At 40.2% G+C, this 20,584-nt stretch overlaps 1 protein-coding gene across 2 annotated transcripts; it reads left to right on the top strand.

Annotated features, from left to right (window-relative positions):
- The first annotated feature begins 10,914 nt into the window (after positions 1–10,914).
- LOC124130100 (monocarboxylate transporter 5-like) lies at positions 10,915–16,376 on the top strand. 2 transcript variants are annotated; one of them, XM_046493448.2, is made up of 6 exons: positions 10,915–10,994; positions 11,680–11,944; positions 12,539–12,682; positions 13,556–14,590; positions 15,248–15,298; positions 16,274–16,376. In XM_046493448.2, the coding sequence occupies exons 2-6, from the start codon at positions 11,746–11,748 to the stop codon at positions 16,342–16,344; spliced, it is 1,500 nt and encodes a 499-aa protein (XP_046349404.2). In that variant the 5' UTR covers positions 10,915–10,994; positions 11,680–11,745; the 3' UTR covers positions 16,345–16,376. The 2 variants fall into 2 exon arrangements, with proteins under 2 accessions (XP_046349404.2, XP_046349397.2); XM_046493441.2 differs by lacking the exon at positions 10,915–10,994 and having other exon boundaries at positions 11,415–11,944.
- Positions 16,377–20,584: the final 4,208 nt, after the last annotated feature.

The raw sequence follows: 20,584 nt of genomic DNA, 5'->3' as shown, positions 1-20,584 counted from the left end.
TTTTATCATCCAAAACTGGCTCCCACAGGAGATATCGCTTGGATGAGATCAAGCGATATCTCCACTGTAGATATCGCTGCAATGAAATTACATCACAATGCTTTGCAGACCATTGTGACGTCACTGGTTACCATGACGTCACAATCAAATGACATCACTAATGGCTCTGCTACTGAAGCTGTTTGCAGTACTTTTTACACTGAAGACACTGCTAATTACTGTCTACAAATTGAAAAAGTTGAAAGAATGATGTTGGATGATAAATAAAATCTCACCCTTGTGTCTTTTGATATCAAATATATCAACACTCGTTGATAAAAGTGGCAAAATATCCTCGGCAAGCCTCGGAATTTTTCCACTTTTATCAACTCGTGTTGATATATTTGATATCAAAAGACACAAGGGTGAGATTCTCTATGTCCTGTGACCACATATTGACAACTTCACCAGATTCGCATTTCACTATGTAGCCATTTTCACAGTTTTTCATAAAGGTATTTTGAATAACAATGACGTCACGTTACGATACTGCAATAGAGACACGTCATTGCGTAAGACGAATGTTGCGGTGCTTATCTGTAATTCTGTAAACAATACGTGACCTGTCATTAAACAGGAATTAATAATTAATGAGTAACATATAACTTATACCATATTAGCAGGCATCCCCAACGATTTCACTGTTTAACACAGAAAGTTATGTTTTATCCAAGCATGTGTATAAAATTGTTTGTACATACGAAACGAGTGTCCGAATTATTGTGCAACATGATTTAGTACACGACCCATTTATTCTTAACCTTGACCTTAAAATCACAAACTTTGTTGAATGACGTCAACAGCTTCAGCTATAACGTCATTCCGACTTTACGCCACAATAACTTGCGGTTATCGTTGCGCTACGATCGCTTTGTGGAACGGGGCCCTGCACCACAAAGTTTACAAACACGTCTCAATACCCAGTTATGTAATTTTGTTGCAAGCTACACTGTGGAAACAATGCCATGTGACGTCAGCCTAGCAACTGGGTTGCTGTGGTTATCGAGTGTGCATAAGCTCCTCTATCTATGACGTAAGCCATGTTCTCAGGAACACCAATCATATAAGCCAATATCTTCAAATTGATGATGTCTACTAAAGTATAAATGGTCATTACGTATTCTGACGGAGAAGTTCGATTCCATCTTTGTGTTCTCACTATGAAGTAATAAGACAATTTAGACTATTAATTGCTTGCCTGAATGGCAAATATCTGTAGAATACGACCAGGGTACAAACACATTTGGCACTATCAACAATCATTGCTTGTTATTAACAGAAAAATGATGTAAAGCAATAGGTATGCGATCTGAACATGGCCTTTAGCTGATGAGGTGTATTGGTTTTAATCAATGACATCATCAAAACAAGAAATAACAATATAGACACCTGCAATAAATACCTTCTTTCAGGACCATTCGTAGGAAAGGTTGAAAGCCGACTCGGACACAGATTGGCCAGTGTTTGGTGGCATCCTGATACTTCTGGGACTAGCATCCACATCCTTCTGCAGATCTGTCACCGGATTAATCCTCACGTTCGGCGTCATAACGGGTGAATATATAGCAGCAGTATACAAGGACGAATTACCCATTCGCTCACACAGATCCAGTACTTTAGGTATTTATTTTGACAGGTCTCGGTTGCGGGCTGGAAGTTAATGTGAGTGGCGTAGCGCCCGGAGACTTCTTCAATAAGAGACTCACGGCAGCTTATGGTATATGCATGTCTGGAAACGCGTTAGGATTACTAGCAGTCGGACCATTAACGACATTTCTACTAGATTTGTATGGCCTATCCCGAACGTTCCTTATTTTGGGTGACATTGGATTCCACGTGTGCCTAGCTGGAACTCTTATTAGACCATCGTCCACGTTGATACCAGAGGAATCAGTTTCAATAGAACCTCATTGTGAAGACCACTTTGTTGATGCGCCTCAGGACCATGTTGAGCTTAATTGCGTGCTACATACAGATGATCTTTGTGCACAAAGTGATACTACTGTCACAGTTTTCCATCAGGATGATGATGCCAGAAATACCCGTTCAATAACACATGATAATGAAGACACATTGGTATTATTACTAACGAAGACAATTTTAGAGCAGCAAATACAACTATTGCACCCCTGCTGGAACAGAACTTACGTTCACCAAAGAAAGAATCATGGTGCAGGGCAATACGAGAAAGTGTAGCTCTGTTTGGTGCAAATGGATTCTTCCTCTACCTCCTCTGTGTCCTATTTTGGTCTCTTTCAGAAGCTACCTGCATGGTTCATTTTCCAAATTATGCCGAATATAAAGGTAGTACACCCGCACAGTCTGCTAGTCTGTTTACTGGAATGGTCGTAACCTCCCTTGTCTTTGGAATACTTACTGGTTTCGCATCATCTGACAAAGCCATTGGCAACATCCTACTTCATGTTGGACTGCAAGGAATGTCAGGGGTATCAATTTTGCTACTCCCCGTGCTGTCACATACGTACCATCTCCAACTGATTTCCTGTGTAGTATATGGTGCCTATAGTCAAGGACCGTTTACGTTAGTGAGTCCTATAGGTTCTACTACACCAAATCAGAACCAGTTTGGACAGTGCGGTTTTTGTAGGGAGCCTTCAGTGCAGATCGAGAGATATCTGCAGGCTGTGATTGGAGGATATTCTGTAAGATGTTTATGTCTTTCAAATGTACATCCATCCAGTTATTAAAACTGACCATGTTTTTCTATATTTAGTACTGTCTTTTTCAACATGATGACTTATGCTGAATGTGACCACAGCTATTTTCAAGTAGGTGACATTTGGTGCGAAACTGGGGGTGGTGTTTTTAGCTTCCTGTTCTCGGAAAAGGAGCTGGCTAAGCTAGTCATTTTTTATTTTTTTATTGCTGCTCTAAGGCCAACCTGTGCACACACGTACAGGTAATAGCTGTTGAATGCTTAGTTATTTAATTTTTTCATATATATAACGTTACTATAGAAGTCTATGGGAAAACATTTGGTTGTGTGTAACCTGTATGCGTTGAACTTATAGGCAGATCTAAACTGGCAGTTGCCTTTGGAATGTGGTCCTTTGTCTTTGGACTAGGCTTAATGTTTGGGCCACCCATTGCAAGTAGGTAAACATTGACATATTTTCTCTCTTTTATCTACTTTGTGAAAGATTAAGATTGAAACAGCTTTGTCACAGTAGCCTACCCACTGTACCTCACTGGGTAAACATATGTTCGACAGTGGTACTATTAATGAGCTGTTCAAACAATATTGTCAACCACAGATTATTTGACATATATTGTCATTGAATTAAACATTACTGTGAGTTTAAGATGATGACATTGATATAAAGCCCTACAGTCGCATGTGCGTAAATATTGTATTTATTAATTTTAATAGATTTGAAACATTCATTTATAAAGTTGGTGTTGTCATTTGCTAAAGGATAGCCAAATTTGTTTCAGGTCTAATTTATGGAAGCAGCGGAGATTATGACTACACGTTTATTTTTTCGGGTAATTGAAAATAATGACTATTTAAAAAAGACAGTAAAAGTAAAATTTAGAATTCATACATAGGCCTGAAATCCACATCCCCCTATTACTAATATGCCAAACAGTATGGAATTAATTAAATTAATGGTTAACAAGTTAATCAGGTTTCGATTTCATAACACAATATCTAGTCCGACCTAGTCACATTGATCATTGCATGGTTATTTCAGGGAGATGTCAGGCCTTTGATACTTCCGTGTCTTGGGCATCATACCGGATCATACCTTTGTAAATAAAGGTAACTGACAGATCATCATGGCCTATGTATTATGTATGCTGTTGTTCCTGAATAAATTATTGTGTTCTTTCAGGATGCTGTAACCTCACCAGTGCCTTCTTTGCCATGTGCATACCTCTTTGCAAGAAGAATATATTAGAGAGAAGGATCCCCTGCCTGTTGGATGGAAGATTATCGACAATACAGAATGTGTTTTCACCATGTATCTTTTCCAACTAGACTAGGGCATTTACAGGCATATGTATCATTATTTCACAGTAAATTGTATAAACATGTATCATAGGCAGTTTGGCAGAGTAAATAGGTTTTAACAGGGAGTCTGTATATTTTAACAGGGAGTCTATATACGTTTTATATATTCCCTCAGTTAAGTAAGTTGATTATATCTATTTAAGTATTGAGAGTGCTGCCAATACATATTGTAACAGCAGCTGGGGTATCATTACCATGACTAGCAGCACAAAGTCATGTGCGGGTCAGCGGTTTGTAGTTAAAGACAGAGAATGGCCGGTTGGCCACTGAAGCTTAACTTTGTGGATGAGGTGCGGGATACTGCAGGCTGACCATATATGTAATGTAACACGACACATGGCAGTCTGACAGTGAGGGTTAAAGATAGTACACTTTCTGTGAGTCGGGACTTGACCCACGGACAGCGGCTAGGAAGGTTGGCCCTCTTACGCCTCAGAGATCCTGTCTGGCCATACTACTATGTAGTTATATAGACATATTAAAATCACGAATAAACGTTGTCGACCCACAGGCGGACCTGTGTTGTCAAAAGAGAAATATCCGGTAGAACATCAACGTCTACCTAGGATATATATTCGCAAATAGGTTCTTGCTTACACTTTTCGAAATCTTGACGTATAATAGTGCGTTTCAAGGACCCTGCTATCCTAGACATGATTATTGATATGTGTTATATGTACGTCAAGTCATGTATGTGTGTGAAACGTCAAGGTTATTGTGTTGCTTGAAACTGTTTGCACTTGGACGTGTTCAGGTCTGAAACATGAGTGTACATTTATGTCAATAATCATCTAATATTAAATAAGGCCAAGATCACAAGAGAAGAGTTTTTATACCATATCTCAGAGCTCCAACAATATATCATTATGATTATTACTTAGAGTGAGGAGTGAGTGAGTGAGTTAAGCCATATCGTGACTAAATCAAGTTGTACAGGATTAATATATAAATATAGACTATAAAATCTGTCGACAAAGGACAGTAAAATCACTAGACCATCACAGATATAGTTTTAAACCAGCATGTAACGATAAAAATATGATTATTCTGAACAATACATTGTAAAGATGGGGCAGAGATCGCCAGCAACCAAAGTTAGGCCACCATACTAGGGACCATGGGTACATCTGGTTCCTGCATGGTACCCCAGCAGGATTTATACCATCCCACTGGCTACTGGTGACTGTCAGGAATTTCAAGGCATAGCATTTAAAACCAACAAGTACTCTACTTTGAATGAAATGTGACTTACGTACGTTTTTTTACGTTACTTCAATCCCCTTTGAAGGTACAGCCACCAACAATCTCAGTTATTAGTTCATTCTACCAAATTAAAATCACCTACCTTTTACAATACATATTAAAATTTATCAATCAACTCTATTTCTTTGAAAAATCCAAGAATTAAACGAGAACTTACATAAAAAAGATCCTTTATGGATGAAACCTGGAAATAGTTATCCCTTGTGATGGTAACATCGATACAGCGAAGCAGGACATGATTGACTGTGATTCTTTCATCACAGGGACAAAGGATGGAGGATCTTAACCTTTCAATAAATACTCATGTGTATAACGCGAATGGTAAATACGACATCGTCGCATAATGGTTTTATTGCATGTAATTTATTAGTACCTACGTGGGTGTCCCACTTCGTTTGCATTAGGTCTTTGATATAACATCTAATTACAGGTTCATAGTCACTGAATGGTATAAGAAGTGGTGTCACAGATTTGGTGAGAGCTGCTTTTGCTGCAGCATCAGCCAAAGTGTTACCAGTGATTCCAACATGACTGGGCAACCAGCAAAAGACGATGTCGTATTTGCCAGTAGCAATGTCATTATATATATTATTGAAATATCTAAAATGAATGGATGACTTGAAGAGCTGTATTTTATTGCCTGTAGACACGATGATGAATCTGAAACGACAATGAACCGTTTACAGCTGGACTGGATATAGTCCAAGGCAATTAATATTGCTTTGTCTTCAGATGTGAAAAATGAGCTATGGTCTGGTAATCAGGATGATACGATTTTTGATCCAATGACAGCAGCAATGGAGACTGTGGTACCATCCTTGGATCCATCTGATCCATCTGTAAAAATGGAACGGTGGGATTCATATTTATTACTAACTTGTATATATTCTTGTTTATATATTAATTGATTTGTGTGTGATTTTTTTAGATTGTGAAAGAGTAAAGTCTACTTCCGGTCTGATCAGTTGCCAAGGAGGAAAAGACAATAACCTTAAACGAGAAATATTATCTTAATCAATACTGGCAGCTGTAATGTGGGGTTAAATCCGAATGCGGTGGAACCAGCTTAGGCTTACTGTGAAAATGTTCTCCGTCAAGGGGTTGAAAAATACAGTTGTATGCAGGGTTTAATGGGTTAGAACGTAATTTTGTAAATATATGTACTGATGCGATAATTTGATACGCCGTTGCTCCAAAGATTGTTCATCAGCTTCAACCTAGCGGCTATCCACAGGAGATGCGCGAAGACAGAGTCTTAGGCCCTGATGGTGAATTGAATCTAATTTTTGTAAATTGCTCTTACAGGCTCCACCATAAACGATGGAGCCAAAATCTAATTTAAAGCAAAGCAGAGACCTATACAAGTGGAGGAGTCTTTTCTGATCACCTCCCCACTTTGTATTAGCAACAACTTTCAACAAATCTAGAGCCTTCAGGCATTTAGTTTTGAGATAATTAATATGTGGCCTAAAAGTCAAATGATGATCGAAAATGAGACCCAGGAACTTGGTCTCTTCTACAACCTTGATGGGAGTGCCATGTAAAAATAGCTCTGGATCTTTATGATTCTTGTATTTCCTACAAAGTGAATACAATTGATCTGAGCTTTTGAACACTTAAAAGCATTTTCGAGACACCGTTTGAAGATTTTGTTGAGACATAGCTGCAACTGTCTCTCGATGGTATGTATATTTTTTCCACGACATGAACTATTAAAATCGTCCACAAATAGGGAACCATCAATCGAATTATTTAAAACCTTTGACAGACTATCAATTTTTATACTAAACAGTATTACAGATAAAAGAGTGCCTTGTGGAAAAACCCTTATCCTGTTAAAAAAGCTCCCATTGCAGTATCGTGCGCTTGACCTAGTGCAGTATTTAGCTCGAGGGGCGAAAAAACCTCATTACAATCTTCTCCATTTGGAGAAGTAAAATCAACCCTCTTCTTTTCCTGTTGTTTCTAATATTTTTTAAACTTCGGATCATAGTTCGATGATGAAAAGTGTTTGGTCAGCGTTTCACCAAAGTAATTTGCAATGTCAAATTTATCTGTTAACAGATGGACACCTTCCTTGAGATGGTGGACAGTCGATTTTGATCATTTTGCAATCATGTTCCACACCTTGGATATTGGTGTGCGATAATTCATTTTAGTAACATAATCCCTCCAGGACTTACGCTTATTCTGTTTGAATGTACCGCGTGCCTTGACATTTGTGATTTTAACATGATCCAAATTATGTACAGTTGGATGTCGGCTGAAATATTTCTCCGCTTTTTTCCTGCACTTCCTAGCCTGTTTGCACAAACCATGGTTTCCAAATGTGTGGATTAGCAGAGGACTTAGGAATGGTTATATCAACACTTTCATTCAGCTTATCCGAAAACGATTGAATAGGGTCGGTAACATTCCTGAACATATCGGGTGTTAATCTAATCTACATAGTTCCTGAAAGGAAGGCCAGTTGGCCTTGGTGAAATTCTGATCATGTATGGACTGAAGATCCGATCATTGAAGCAAAGAGGAGTGAGTGAGTGAGCGGGATTTAACGCCGCTTTTAACAGTATTCCAGTTATATCACGGCGTGTCAGCTTAATGTGGGAGGAAAGCCCTAAGTGATGCAGGTCTCAGATGTTTACCACTTTGGTGAAACCCACGAGCGGGGGTATGGTGCTGACAAACCTAGAAACATAATCGGGGCGATCGAGATTCGAACCCACAATCATAGGTTTCTGGCGTGCCCAAGGGACGCAACTCTGCACAGCGAATCGAGGCGCCTTAGACGACTGGGCCACCCGTGTCCCCGAACACAGAGTAAAGGTTATATGTAAAGTTAGTTTCACTACAACAGCTTGAAGATGAGTTTGAAGTGAAACAGGACTGTGGATCACTCCCTGCTTCACCAAAAGAGTGGATCCCCCAGTAGGTTTAGCACAGAAAAATGAAGAAAATGAATGATAGGAACTGTACCGACACAAATTAAAGGTGTCTGACAGTTTGAGACGTGTCTCCTGGAGACAGATTGCGGATGGCGCAAAATCTTGTATTAAAAGTTGTAACTCGTTAAAATTGGTCCTGAGACCTCATCAATTCCACTTAACTTGTGGAGTGGAAAGATTCATGTTACTGGTGGATGAACAGGAGATCTATGTCTCTCATTTCACGGCGACTTATTTCTGTTGCGCCTTCGAGAGTGTGGAGAGACATCCATGTCCTCCAAAGTTTGATATCGAGTATAAATTTGAATAGGTTCACGGTGACCCTTTGATACACGATCTGATTGTTTTGAGTAGCTCTTTTAACAGGGGTTGGTTTTGTTGACGGTCCTGGCACTGGTGCTAATGTTGGCATGGGTGCTGTCGACACTGGAGCTGATGGTGATATATCACCTGTTTAGGATGATGAAGTGGATAGTACAAAAGAAAAGTTTTCTATAGAGACCCAAGTAATATCTTGTCTGGCATTCAACAGAGACAACAGATTTGGCAGGGATACTTGTCACAGCTGCTGAGTAGGACACAGCTGAGGTTGTAGAAACAGAAGCCATGATCAAACGCTTGGCTTCGGGGAAGGTTATATTCCTTATTTCACTTTCACAATCTGAAGTTGAATTTTGGACAGGACTTCGAAGAAGCCACATGGTCACCAGAACAGTTTGTGCAATGAGTTTTTTTTGTATATTTTGAATCGGTATTATGATCATCCTCACCACATTGACGACATATCTTGCGACAGTTGCAAGATTGTGCACCGTGCCCGTACTGCTGGCAAGTTTGAAATGTCCCGCTTTCATATTTTTGGGACGAGTTGGCTTTGAAAATATCATGAGGTAAGTATTTGAGTTGAAGATTGCATTATCTCTTTTATATGTGAAACGTTTCACATGTGTCACCCACTGATCTCTCAGTTCATCAGCTATTTCAGTTTCCGTCATATCAGGGAGACAATGTTCCCTGTCTCTGATAATACCTTTGCTAGAATTTAAAGTTTTGTGAGCTGGAATCAAAACTGGAGAAGAAACTAAATGTTTGACAGCTAGTAAAGTTGTTGATTGTTTTGACGTTTTGCACTCAACCAGCAGTAATCCAGACCTAATCTTTTTGACATTTTGGACATCTCCAGCCATGCCATAAAGTGCCTTAGAAATGGCAAAAGGATTTAATTGGTGTAGTATCAGTGGCGGAAACCACTGAAAATCTAGACTAAGTACCCGAAGAACTCTTCAGGATGGTAGTCTCCTCATCTGAGGAATGTTCCAAAGAACGTTTTGGTTTTTTTGGGTTGTGCCATTGTGATGTTGTAAATGATTCATCATCCCAGCTCCCAACCCACCATGGAGTATAACAGGGACAATGCTATAAGCCAGTGGAGCTCCAACTGGCACCACCAAGGATACTGGAATGGTATACTCAAGCAGAAGAATTAAGTAAAAATAATTAGCCTACCAGATTGGCCCATGAGCCACCGCCTTCTGGGCATACCACTCTAGGCATCTGAATGATTTGACAATAAAAAAATCAAGTTTTATTATATAAACATTTGGCCAAGACCTTAAATATAAGTGAATTTTTAATTCAAAGTTCTGTGCATACACAAATTATGCACAAGGCTCGGCCTGATCAGCCGATTGATAGGACCGGACCCATCCTACCACCCGCCTAGGCGAAGTAAGGGTCAAAGTGGTGTATTTGGGCAAAGGAACGCTATTCGTAGAAAAAATGCTCTCAACCACCACACTGGTGCCAGTAAGTGAGTGAGTGAGTATGTTTTTATGCCGCGTTCAGTAATATTCCAGCAATATAACGGCGGAAATGGGCTTCACACATTGTACACATGTGGTATTACTTACAACTAAAGACGTACTTATACTTATACAATATTTGGGTGATTTACACTCCATTTTGATGTATTCCAAAACTGGAAGTTGGACTGAAATGTGTATAATTTTCAAAATAAAAAAAGGGGAGGCATGGACCCCATTTTGTTTTGATGGAAACTTTTACTGCTTGTGGAATGTGTAATGACAAACTAACACCATTTGGGCGGAAATACATTTCACCAATCTAATGTTATTCCTTTGATCAGGGGACCAAGGGTGCAGAGTTGTGTCCCTTGGATATAAACTATGTCAGTTGCCAACCTTAATACATGTAGGTAATGGCTTGGAAATACACAGTACACGCACTATTCTAAACATATATACAACAATGGGCAGAGGTGTATTTGATATTCCCTGGATATAGACATCTAATATTGTGACGGACAGTGCACGTGATCATACTGTCAGTTAGTCACAAGGTTCATAAACCAACATAAAAACATGTAATAGACCACAATTAAATTAGAATAACAAATATTTGACCAATAATTCTGTAAACAAACACATGTGAGAATCAGGCCATGGGCTGGAAAGGATAATATCACCAACACATAAATATCAGAGGAAACCAGATGTTGCGGCTCTTCTATGTCATGTGTTGATGTGAAAGTCAATAAACACCCTTACAAGTGTGACATCTGTGTTCCTAACGTCAAATGACAAACAGTCAGTCAAAACGCATACGCTGTCACACACGCTGCAACTAGCAGATCTCCATTGTTCGTGGTCGTTGTTCGTGTTGCTTGAAAGCAGTGACAAAGACACGAAAGGGTAAGTTGACTTTATTCGATAACGTAGCCACATGTTGCCACACGAATCGGTGTTGTGTTTTGCTAATGACACAAAATACTCATCCCGTTAAAAGAAGTTATTGTTTTGTAACCTTTGATTTATCTGCACCACGTATATTCTATTCACAACTGTTACACAGCGAGACCAGTACGTGTTCAGGGTTCGTGGGAGCATTGAATATGATACGGTTGGCTACCTCGTTGCGTTTTGATACTACAAACCGTCATTACGTCCATAAACGTTTGTACACAGAACTTTCCTTCAACGATCCACAACTTCAAGGATGATGCTTCTTAATTGGGCACATACATACATGTATCTTTGAATGAGGCAATGATGCTGTGGGGAAATGCGATCAGTAAGTTGAACAGAGCGATCAAGGACATACAATTGTCATAATTATATTTCAATATAAACTTCTCAAAAGCGTCCGATCGTTACGTTATTGTCACGAATTCGATTCTCCACATGAATGCAATGTGTCATACAGATTCCTCATATCCCCAACGTTATGTTGCTTCACTGGTGCCGAACAAAAGCGTATAACGTAACTCAGGCACAATTTGTGATATCCAAAACAATGAAACTTCATTTCAGGTCATGCCATTTTGCTAAATTTGACAACAAAGCGCGATCTACCATGCTGAACCACTCATCTTTTCAGAAAAAAAGGAAGCAAACTCCGGGAAGATATTTTTCAGAAAGATTGCGTGTTACTTATAAAACGACCATGACTATTCCAAGTGCAAATGTTGATCGTGGATATGCATGGGTGGTGCTTGCTGCCTGCTTCTCTATCGAGGTTCTATATGGCGCACTGATTAGCTCTGTGGGGGTGCTTACACCGGCGATTCTGGAGGAAATTGACGGTGATTTGGTCAAAGTGTCATGGATAGGATCAACTCTGTTAGGGACATTTACAATGTGCGGTAAGTTTATTTCTGATGTTAATGGTTCTACGTTATGCAGTCCCACACTTATACATTAAGGTCAATGACCAGATGCATCAGGTATCACTGTGATGTGATACGTAACACATCTATATGACGGCGGTCTGTAAATAAGACAATCCAGTGATTGCTATCATGAGCATCGATCCACTCATTGGGATACGATGACATGCATCAACCATGTCAGCGAAACTGACCACCCGATCCCGTTAGTCGCCTCTTACGACAAGCATAGTCGCCTTTTACGGCAAGCATGGGTTACTGAAGAGCTATTCTACCCCGGATCTTCACGGGTCGGCACATTTAGTAATTACGTGTCACAGAAGGTCATGACTGCCGCATGACACCGTGCCTTGGCCGATTGTTTATCATCAATTGTTTGTCATCGTACCTCCATGACGTGGTTCGTTCGCTCCTATCCTCAGTCACTGGATACGATGTTCACAGATTATCAATTTACAGCCTAAATATTGCTGACCATGGATTTCAATATTGTTACAAACAATAAAAAATGTATTATCCCTAAAACGTTTTATATCTTAAAAGACACTTTCAGTTAATGCTTTCTTTCAGGACCACTGGCAGGTATTATAGACGGTAGACTGGGACACAGATTGACGGGTATTGTGGGTGGCATCCTGATACTTGTGGGACTGACAGCTGCATCCTTCTGTGGAACTGTCACCGGATTAGTCATCACGTTAGGACTTGTTACGGGTGAATATTGCCATTTTGTAAATGCATAAACAGAAAGCACTTGAATATGATACACAGATTACCAAACATTTGTCTTCAGAAAACGTGGTTAGCGATAGTAAATATATCAGATAAAGATGTAAACGTTCCATGTTCCACACTAAAAGCTCTGCTTCCGTGTCATGAACTACTGATCTGATGAATAAATGTGATATAGAATATCATTGTAAACCTAAATGGCACATGTAGCATGTGTTTCCTGGTGATCTTTGGAAAGAAATGTCTCCACTAGTCAATGATCGTCGAAAGGTCGCCTTTTTGAATATGCACCCCTCTTGAATTAATAATTTACCTCTATCATTAAAGGCTTTGGTGTTACACCAGTCATTAGCTCACCTATTGTCCGTACTTCCTAGTGCCGCCATTGACCACCTCCGTGGTCTAGTGGTAGAGCGTCTGCCCGGAGAGCAGAAGACGTTAAAAGATGCTACTTGTTGTTACCCTGTTTCGCGCTCGGTATTAAGGGGCTACAACGAGGACTGGTCGGCTCGGAGTCAGTATACAGTGTCTGAGTGAGGTATTCATGTTAAACTGTGGAATGCTATCTCTGTGGGCTAGCACTATAAATCGGTATCAGTCCGGACTAGTATAAGCAGCCACGCACACACACACCAACACACACACCAACACACACACACACACACACACACACACACACACACACACACACACACACACACACACACACACACACACACACACACACACACACACACGTGCATGCACGCCGCTATGTCAGTGCAATTATTTTAGACGCGACGTGAACCCCATTTCACTTAACCTCCCTACTAGTGCCGCCCTTTATACTGCTCAATTACACATATATTTTAACAGGTCTTGGATGTGGTCTGGCAGCTATTGTGAGTGGCGTGGCTCCCGGTGATTACTTCAATAAGAGGCTCCCCGCAGCTTATGGTATTTGTATGTCTGGAGGTGCATTGGGACTACTTACAGTTGCGCCATTAACAGTGTTTCTCTTAGACTTGTACCACCTTTCTGGAACGTTGCTTATTTTGGGTGCCATTGGATTCCATGTGTGCTTAGCTGGAACTCTCATAAGAACATCGTCCACGTTGATGCATCAGAAGTCAGTTTCAATTGAACTTGATAGCAAAGACCATATCAAAGAATGTTTGAGTACACAAGAAGACTACGAATACCCTCATGGTGTAGTGAACACTGATTCATTGGCTCAAAGGAGGAGCATTGTCATAATTAGCAGCCCGGACGATGATGACAGACGCGAATGTTCACTGACCGCTGATAATCCAGACATATTTAGTCCCGATGTTCCTGGTAGCATCATGGAAGAAAATTTAGGGACAAATATTACAACCATTGCACCTCTACTAGAACATCAATCACGTGTATCGAATAAACTATGGTGTAGTATTCTAAGGAAATATGTAGCTTTATTTGGTACAAACGGATTCTTCTTGTACATCACCAGTGTTTTTTTCTGGTCTCTAGGGCAAGCAATCTGCATGGTTCATTTACCATATTATGCCGAATTAAAGGGAAGCACATCAACACAGTCTGCAAATCTATTCACTGGAATGGGTGTTACTGCTCTTTTTGCCGGAATGCTGACTGGCTTCGCCTCCTCTGACCCGGCTATTGGAACCAATGTGCTTCACGTTGGACTTCAAGGAATGTTAGGGGTATCACTAATGGTGCTTCCTTTGCTCTCCCATACATACTTTCTTCAAATGGTTTTCAGTGTACTATTTGGTGCATACAGCCAGGGGCCATTTACGTTAGTGAGTCATATATGCATTGAACTCATAGGCCGATCCAAATTGGCATTTGGCTACGGACTGTGGTCTTTTGTATTAGGAATTGGCTACATGGCTGGACCACCCATTGCAAGTGGGTAAACCTTGAATAAGTATTTCTCTGATATCTACTTTGTCAGTATGTTTGAGCGAATTTTGTTTATGCCATGATCACAGCAGTCTATGGATTCATATTTAGTATTGATAGGACCAATACATGCTTGACGGAGTGAGCATCGGCATGATTTTATATATAAACATATATATTGCTTTGGACTGATTCTGCAATATTTATATATATATATATTATATATATATATATATATATATATATATATATATATATATATATATATATATATATATATATTGCTTTGGACTGATTCTGCAAAGTAGTCCTCACTGTACTAGCCTGAGGTATATGTGGCTCATTTCCTTTTGAGTTCCGAAGTATAAGGGTGTGTTTTCGTGCTAGAACATACACAAACATAGTACGTTAAGAAAATGATCGTGTTATTCCTTCTTGTCATTCCGTTAGGCAACATACAAACAGTTACCTTTTTTATGCAGGTTGTGTAGAGGGTGCTCCATGTAGAGCATGTCATCACTGATTTTGAGTGGTCCATCCCTACATTTCTCACCACTATTTAGCCTTTCGTGCCTAATGGAATGTTTCGGCTGAAAATCGAGACTGATTATTCTGTGACGATGACGTCTACATTTGCTAAATGGCATTTGTCTTTCCTTTCAGGTCTCATTTATGAAAGCAGTGGAGTTTATGACTACACGTTTATTTTCGCCGGTAATTCAAATACCATTATTGGAAGTTATAGTATTTAATGGACTTAATGGCATGATTCAACTCTTCCTCGCTCACTCACTATTCGCGTGAAAAAGGTTTATTGTATTATTTCAATCCATATATAACACTCGACATTGGTGTTGTCAAACCATGATACATGTTTGTGGCGCAGTGGCAATTATCACGACGAGGATTAAAACATGGTCACATTGTTAATTTCCTTGCACTGATTTACCCACCTGAACTATGTCTAAAAGAGACTATCTGATCTATCTGCCCCAGCATTTTCATGTTTAGATGTATATGTACAAAGATTTATAATGACAACATACAACATACACAATACCGTAAGTGAAATTACTTAAACCATCCAATAGTGTTCTTTCCCTCAATGCAGAGGGATATATCAGCAGTTCCAGCCTTCAGTGTGTACATTTCACAACTTATGAGGTACAATCGTGCATGCCCAATCCGCGAATATTTCAAAGACTCTTGCTCAAAAGATGCTTGGTCAGGGTAAAGTTTAAAAAAAAAAGTGTCGTGGAAGACATGTGGAGAATATTTCAACATTTGACGCACCAGTCAAAACAAATTATGTCCGATACAATTCCCTATTTTGACTTGTGCCCTATATTCTCGTGTTCCATTGAACACTTGACATTCCCTTGCATGTGTTTGTGAGGATGCCATAGGGGGTACAGGACACGCTCATCTTTTCGCGAACACCTAGTATCCTCACCAGTTGATAGTGATTCACCAACGTATCCTTCTGAATATTGTCGAAATCGTACAATGGACTATGCTTTTAATAGAAACTTCTTGTGATAACGAAATGATTTTTGTCGCTTTTATTTATTAATAATTATTATAAATTGCTGTGAGCCTATCCTTGCCTCTATTTGCAGTTTGCACACATAAACTATTGTGTCTGATATTCAGTGCATAATCTTACTTTCATATTATTTCTCCTTTCAGGATGCTGCAACCTCACCAGTGCCTTTTTTGCCATGTGTATACCTTTATGCAAGAAAAAAACCATGATTTAATGTACATTAAAATCAGTATTATATTCTATAATTAAAGATATTTAATACATTATTTAAGACCTGATTGTATGTTAAGATATATATTTGGACGTGACATAATATTATGTCAACAGTGCTTCTGTAAAAACATTAGTCATCAAGTCTGGACCACACAACGAGATTAATAAAGGATTATAGGTCATTTACGCTACATATTGTGAACATATGAGTGATCACATTTCAACTTAATGGCTGTTGGTACCGATTGAATAATTTGATATGCTTCCAATCATACAAAATCGTTAGAGAACATCATTCTCTAAATATGAAGCATTACCCATAAATATATACGCAGTTCATGTTCGTATATTTATTTGTACACGTGTACCTTACATCACCTATCACGTCCTATGAAGATTCTGGGTTAAAATTGGTCTTTAGTAACCAATGCTTGTCGTAAGAGGCTACCAACGGGCGATGGTCAGGCTCGCTGACATGGTTGATTCACGTCATTGAATCCCTATTTAGTAGGTCGATGCTCATGATCCAGGCGACTAATTACAGACTACCGTCATATATCTTGAATATTGCTGAGTGCGGCGTTAAACAAAAAACAAACATTGCATCGTCAAGTATGATGTGACCAGATACACTACTACACGTTTTGGACCAGAGTGTTGTCATAGATTTATGTTGTGACATGTGCTTGTCACACCATCATTGTGCTGTTTCGAAGCTTGACTCCTGAGGGTTTCCATAGATTCGGTCTCGTTCCATACGGAAGCACATGTCTCTTGGTGTGACTCCTTAGGCAAGCGACCATGCTCAAAGCATGCCTCTGTTCACAAAGCAGTGACTAGGTACCCGGTAGAATGAGATGGCATAAAGTTGAATCTGTTTTGTGTTCTGTGGTCATATTGCTTGTGTTGCTGTCACACAGTTCCTACAGGTGGTGCATAACGATGATCATTTCTTAACAATATAACTATACTGAACCGCAAAAGAAACGTCACCCCAAGTAACATTGCATGAAAAGCTGTTATTTGAATATCTGGGTAATTTTTGTCAAAGTTTCTAAAATTTAACATTAGCTTGTCAGGAAAAAATGAAATTTGATGATAAAAAATCAAAGCAGATGACAATAAAACCGATCGCCCAAACGCATCACGACAACGGCCATGGTAACCCGATGCACGTGAGTTCCGTGCAAATTGAAATACCCCCATTTCTTGCCCTATAAAAATCGACCCAGATCGGATAACGTTCATTCGTTATTGAATTGCTACCACATGCCAAGATTGACAAGAAATCGGCGACACCAAGCCCAAGCCCCGGCAAGTAGCCAATGCATTTCAAGTCCACGTAAGGACCATATACAGGCTCCCGCAACGGTACCAGACCACCAACACTGCCGATGACCGATCACGTTGTGGAAGACCAAGGGTCACCACCCTACGTCAGGATCGTCAGATTGTGCGATAGTATCTTCAAGATCGCTTTGTTACTGCTGCAGAAACTACTTGACAGACAATGGAGACACACCAGCGACACATAAGTGCGGACACCGTGCGTCGACGATTGACGAGCAGACACCTCCACTGTCACAGGCCAGACCGAGGACCCATTCTGACACCACGTCATCAATGCACATGGCGGACACACGAGATACTGACTTGTGATGCAATTTTTTCAGAGACTAGTGTTGTGTTTTACTTTAAGAACATTTGACACTTTAATTTCAACCTTGATGATCAGTTTTGCCAAGTTTCATCTTTTTAACATACTGAACACCAAAAGAAACGCGAATCAAGAAGGTATAGGAAACATGATGTATTTTGTTTCAGCTGGTATAAACATAATAATGATGGATACAACACAATTTATTAGCAATAAGAAAGAGTCAGTTTTCTGGACATCAGACATTTTCTGTATCCATCAACACAACACCACGTGACCATGCTGAAGTCAACTGAAGTATGGGTACACCTAAATACCTGGTATGGCCCCTATTTGCATTCACAAGCGCGACACATCGTCTGTGCATGGAGTGAATAAGACGGTTGATAGTGTTCATGGGGATGTGACGCCACACCTGCAAGATGGTAACCTCGAGCTGTGCAGCTGTCCTTGGCCTCGGACGCGCCATGTTCAAACGTCTCTGCACTTCATCCCACAAGTGTTCAATAGGGTTGAGATCAGGACTAAGAGCCGGCCAGGGCATGGTGTTGATATTGTGCTGTTGCAAGAAGGCTTTAGTAATCCTGGCGGTGTGGGGACGAGCGTTATCCTGTTGAAATTTGAAGTTGCCATGTCTTGCAAAAAACGGTACAACCTGAGGCCTCAACACCTGATCGATGTAACGCTGAGCAGTGACACCATTGCCCCTTCCAGCTCCAGCGTTCTGAAAGATTACAAGGTCAGTTCTCTGATTTAACCCTATTCCACCCCAAACCATGACACTAGGACCACCCCATGAGTTCCGTTCAAGGACACACTGGTCATGATAGCGCTCACCGCGACGTCGCCATACTCTAACACGTCCATCGGCACGATCAACACAATACCGACTTTCATCAGAGAACAGAACTCTTCTCCACTGCTGAAGACGCCAATTCAAGCGTGCTTGGGCCCACTGTAGTCTCATGAGACGGTGACGTTGAGTGAGAACAGGACCTTGTGATGGTCGCCTACACTGAAGCCCTCTGTCACGAAGTCGCCGTCTTACTGTGTTGGAACTTACAGCCCTCCCGTTGTTTCCAACGACGTTCCTAGCAGTTTCACTGGCCGACAGGAAACGTTCTCGCAGATGTGATCTGTGAATGTGACGGTCCTGACGTTGTGTTGTAACACGCGGTCTGCCGGTACGATGACTGTCTCTGGTGCTGTTGGTTGTCTGGAATCTTTCCTGCAGACGGTAGATGGTGGACACGTGGACGTTAAAGGTGTTTGCAACTCTCTGAACACTCTCACCAGCTTGAAGTTGCCCAATAGCTCTCTCTCGATCGATCTGTGACAGTCGTGGCTTTGTCACTGACGTTGATGAGTGAATGATTCACAGTGACACTTTCGTGGCTTTTAAAAACAACATCTTCACGGACAGTTTTTGCGGCATAAGCAGCACGTGCATTTCGTGTGTATCCATCCCACACTGACTTCAACGTCGGTGCGTTTGAGCGCTGTGGATTAAGAGTTCACTGCCCTTAACTCTGGTTAGGGTCATTTTGAAACAATTAAAGCCCATTACAATGGAACCATAGCAGCCAACTGTTTTCGCAACCATTTTCCCATATTAAATAGGAACTTGACGATTTCGCGTTTCTTTTGGTGTTCAGTATATATTTCAAAGTATGTTTACAGTGTTTGGACAAATAAGGTTTCTCATATATCTATCCATGGTGACGTTTCTTTTGCGGTTCAGTATATATATTCACACACAATTCCTGATTCGCCCTGAATATGATTCAAGAATGTTCAGAACCTTACTCATTCTTTTGGATTTCACCATCCCACTGATATTAAGTTGACACTCTGTGATATACCTGTGTTGAAAGTGTTCAAAACGGGCTTCAAATCCAGCATACTCACATGCCCACCCAGTGACAGGAAACAGATAAAAATGACTTTTGATGAAATGCCAAATATTGGATGAGGATGAATCAAAATGTATTACAAGTTATTTATTACTTCTTTAAGAGATGCATTATTTGTAATTTAATGTGGATAGACCATTTTTCAAAAAGGAAAAAAAGAAACCTGCTTTGAAATGCAACTTGCACAGCTGCCCATTCATAAACATATAACATGTCAGGTATGGATACACTTCGTCCAAATTACACCAAATTTGATACACTCACGCTACTAGCAGTCGGGGTTCCGGGGAGGAATATAGTCGTAAAAGGCGAACTGAATGGATCGGGTGGTCAAGCTTGGTGACTTGGTTGACGGCATATCATCGTATCGCGTGGATCGGTTCTCATGATGTCAATCACTGGATTGTCTGTTTCAGACGCGATTATTTACGGACGGCGGTTATAAACGCATAAGCCATATGTTCCACTTTCATGTTCGAACTTAAAGGGGAAGTGTACACGCAAAAATCACTTTCTTTCTTTTTCTAAACAAAACGCAATTTTAGAATTAATTAGTATCTGTGTTTGAAAATATACACTCATTTTTTTCACAGTGAAAGTAGGAAGCTCACAATAGTGTGAAAATGATATGCCGTTATGAGGCCTTCGTTTTTCGAGCTAAACAGGCCTGA

Source organism: Haliotis rufescens, unplaced genomic scaffold (assembly GCF_023055435.1).
Source record: "Haliotis rufescens isolate VD_foot unplaced genomic scaffold, xgHalRufe1.0.p SCAF_9, whole genome shotgun sequence".
Lineage (NCBI taxonomy): Eukaryota > Metazoa > Mollusca > Gastropoda > Lepetellida > Haliotidae > Haliotis > Haliotis rufescens.
The sequence above is the reverse complement of the archived record's forward strand: the minus strand, read 5'-3'. Positions and strand labels throughout refer to the sequence as shown.

Bases quoted from the DNA above. Each gene is read 5' to 3' on its own strand.
- LOC124130100 (XM_046493441.2), top strand. From the start codon at position 11,488: ATGCAATGTGTCATACAGATTCCTCATATCCCCAACGTTATGTTGCTT. The intron at 14,591-15,247 runs GTGGGTAAACCT...CTTTCCTTTCAG, and splicing joins GGCTGGACCACCCATTGCAA to GTCTCATTTATGAAAGCAGT. The intron at 15,299-16,273 runs GTAATTCAAATA...TTCTCCTTTCAG, and splicing joins CTACACGTTTATTTTCGCCG to GATGCTGCAACCTCACCAGT.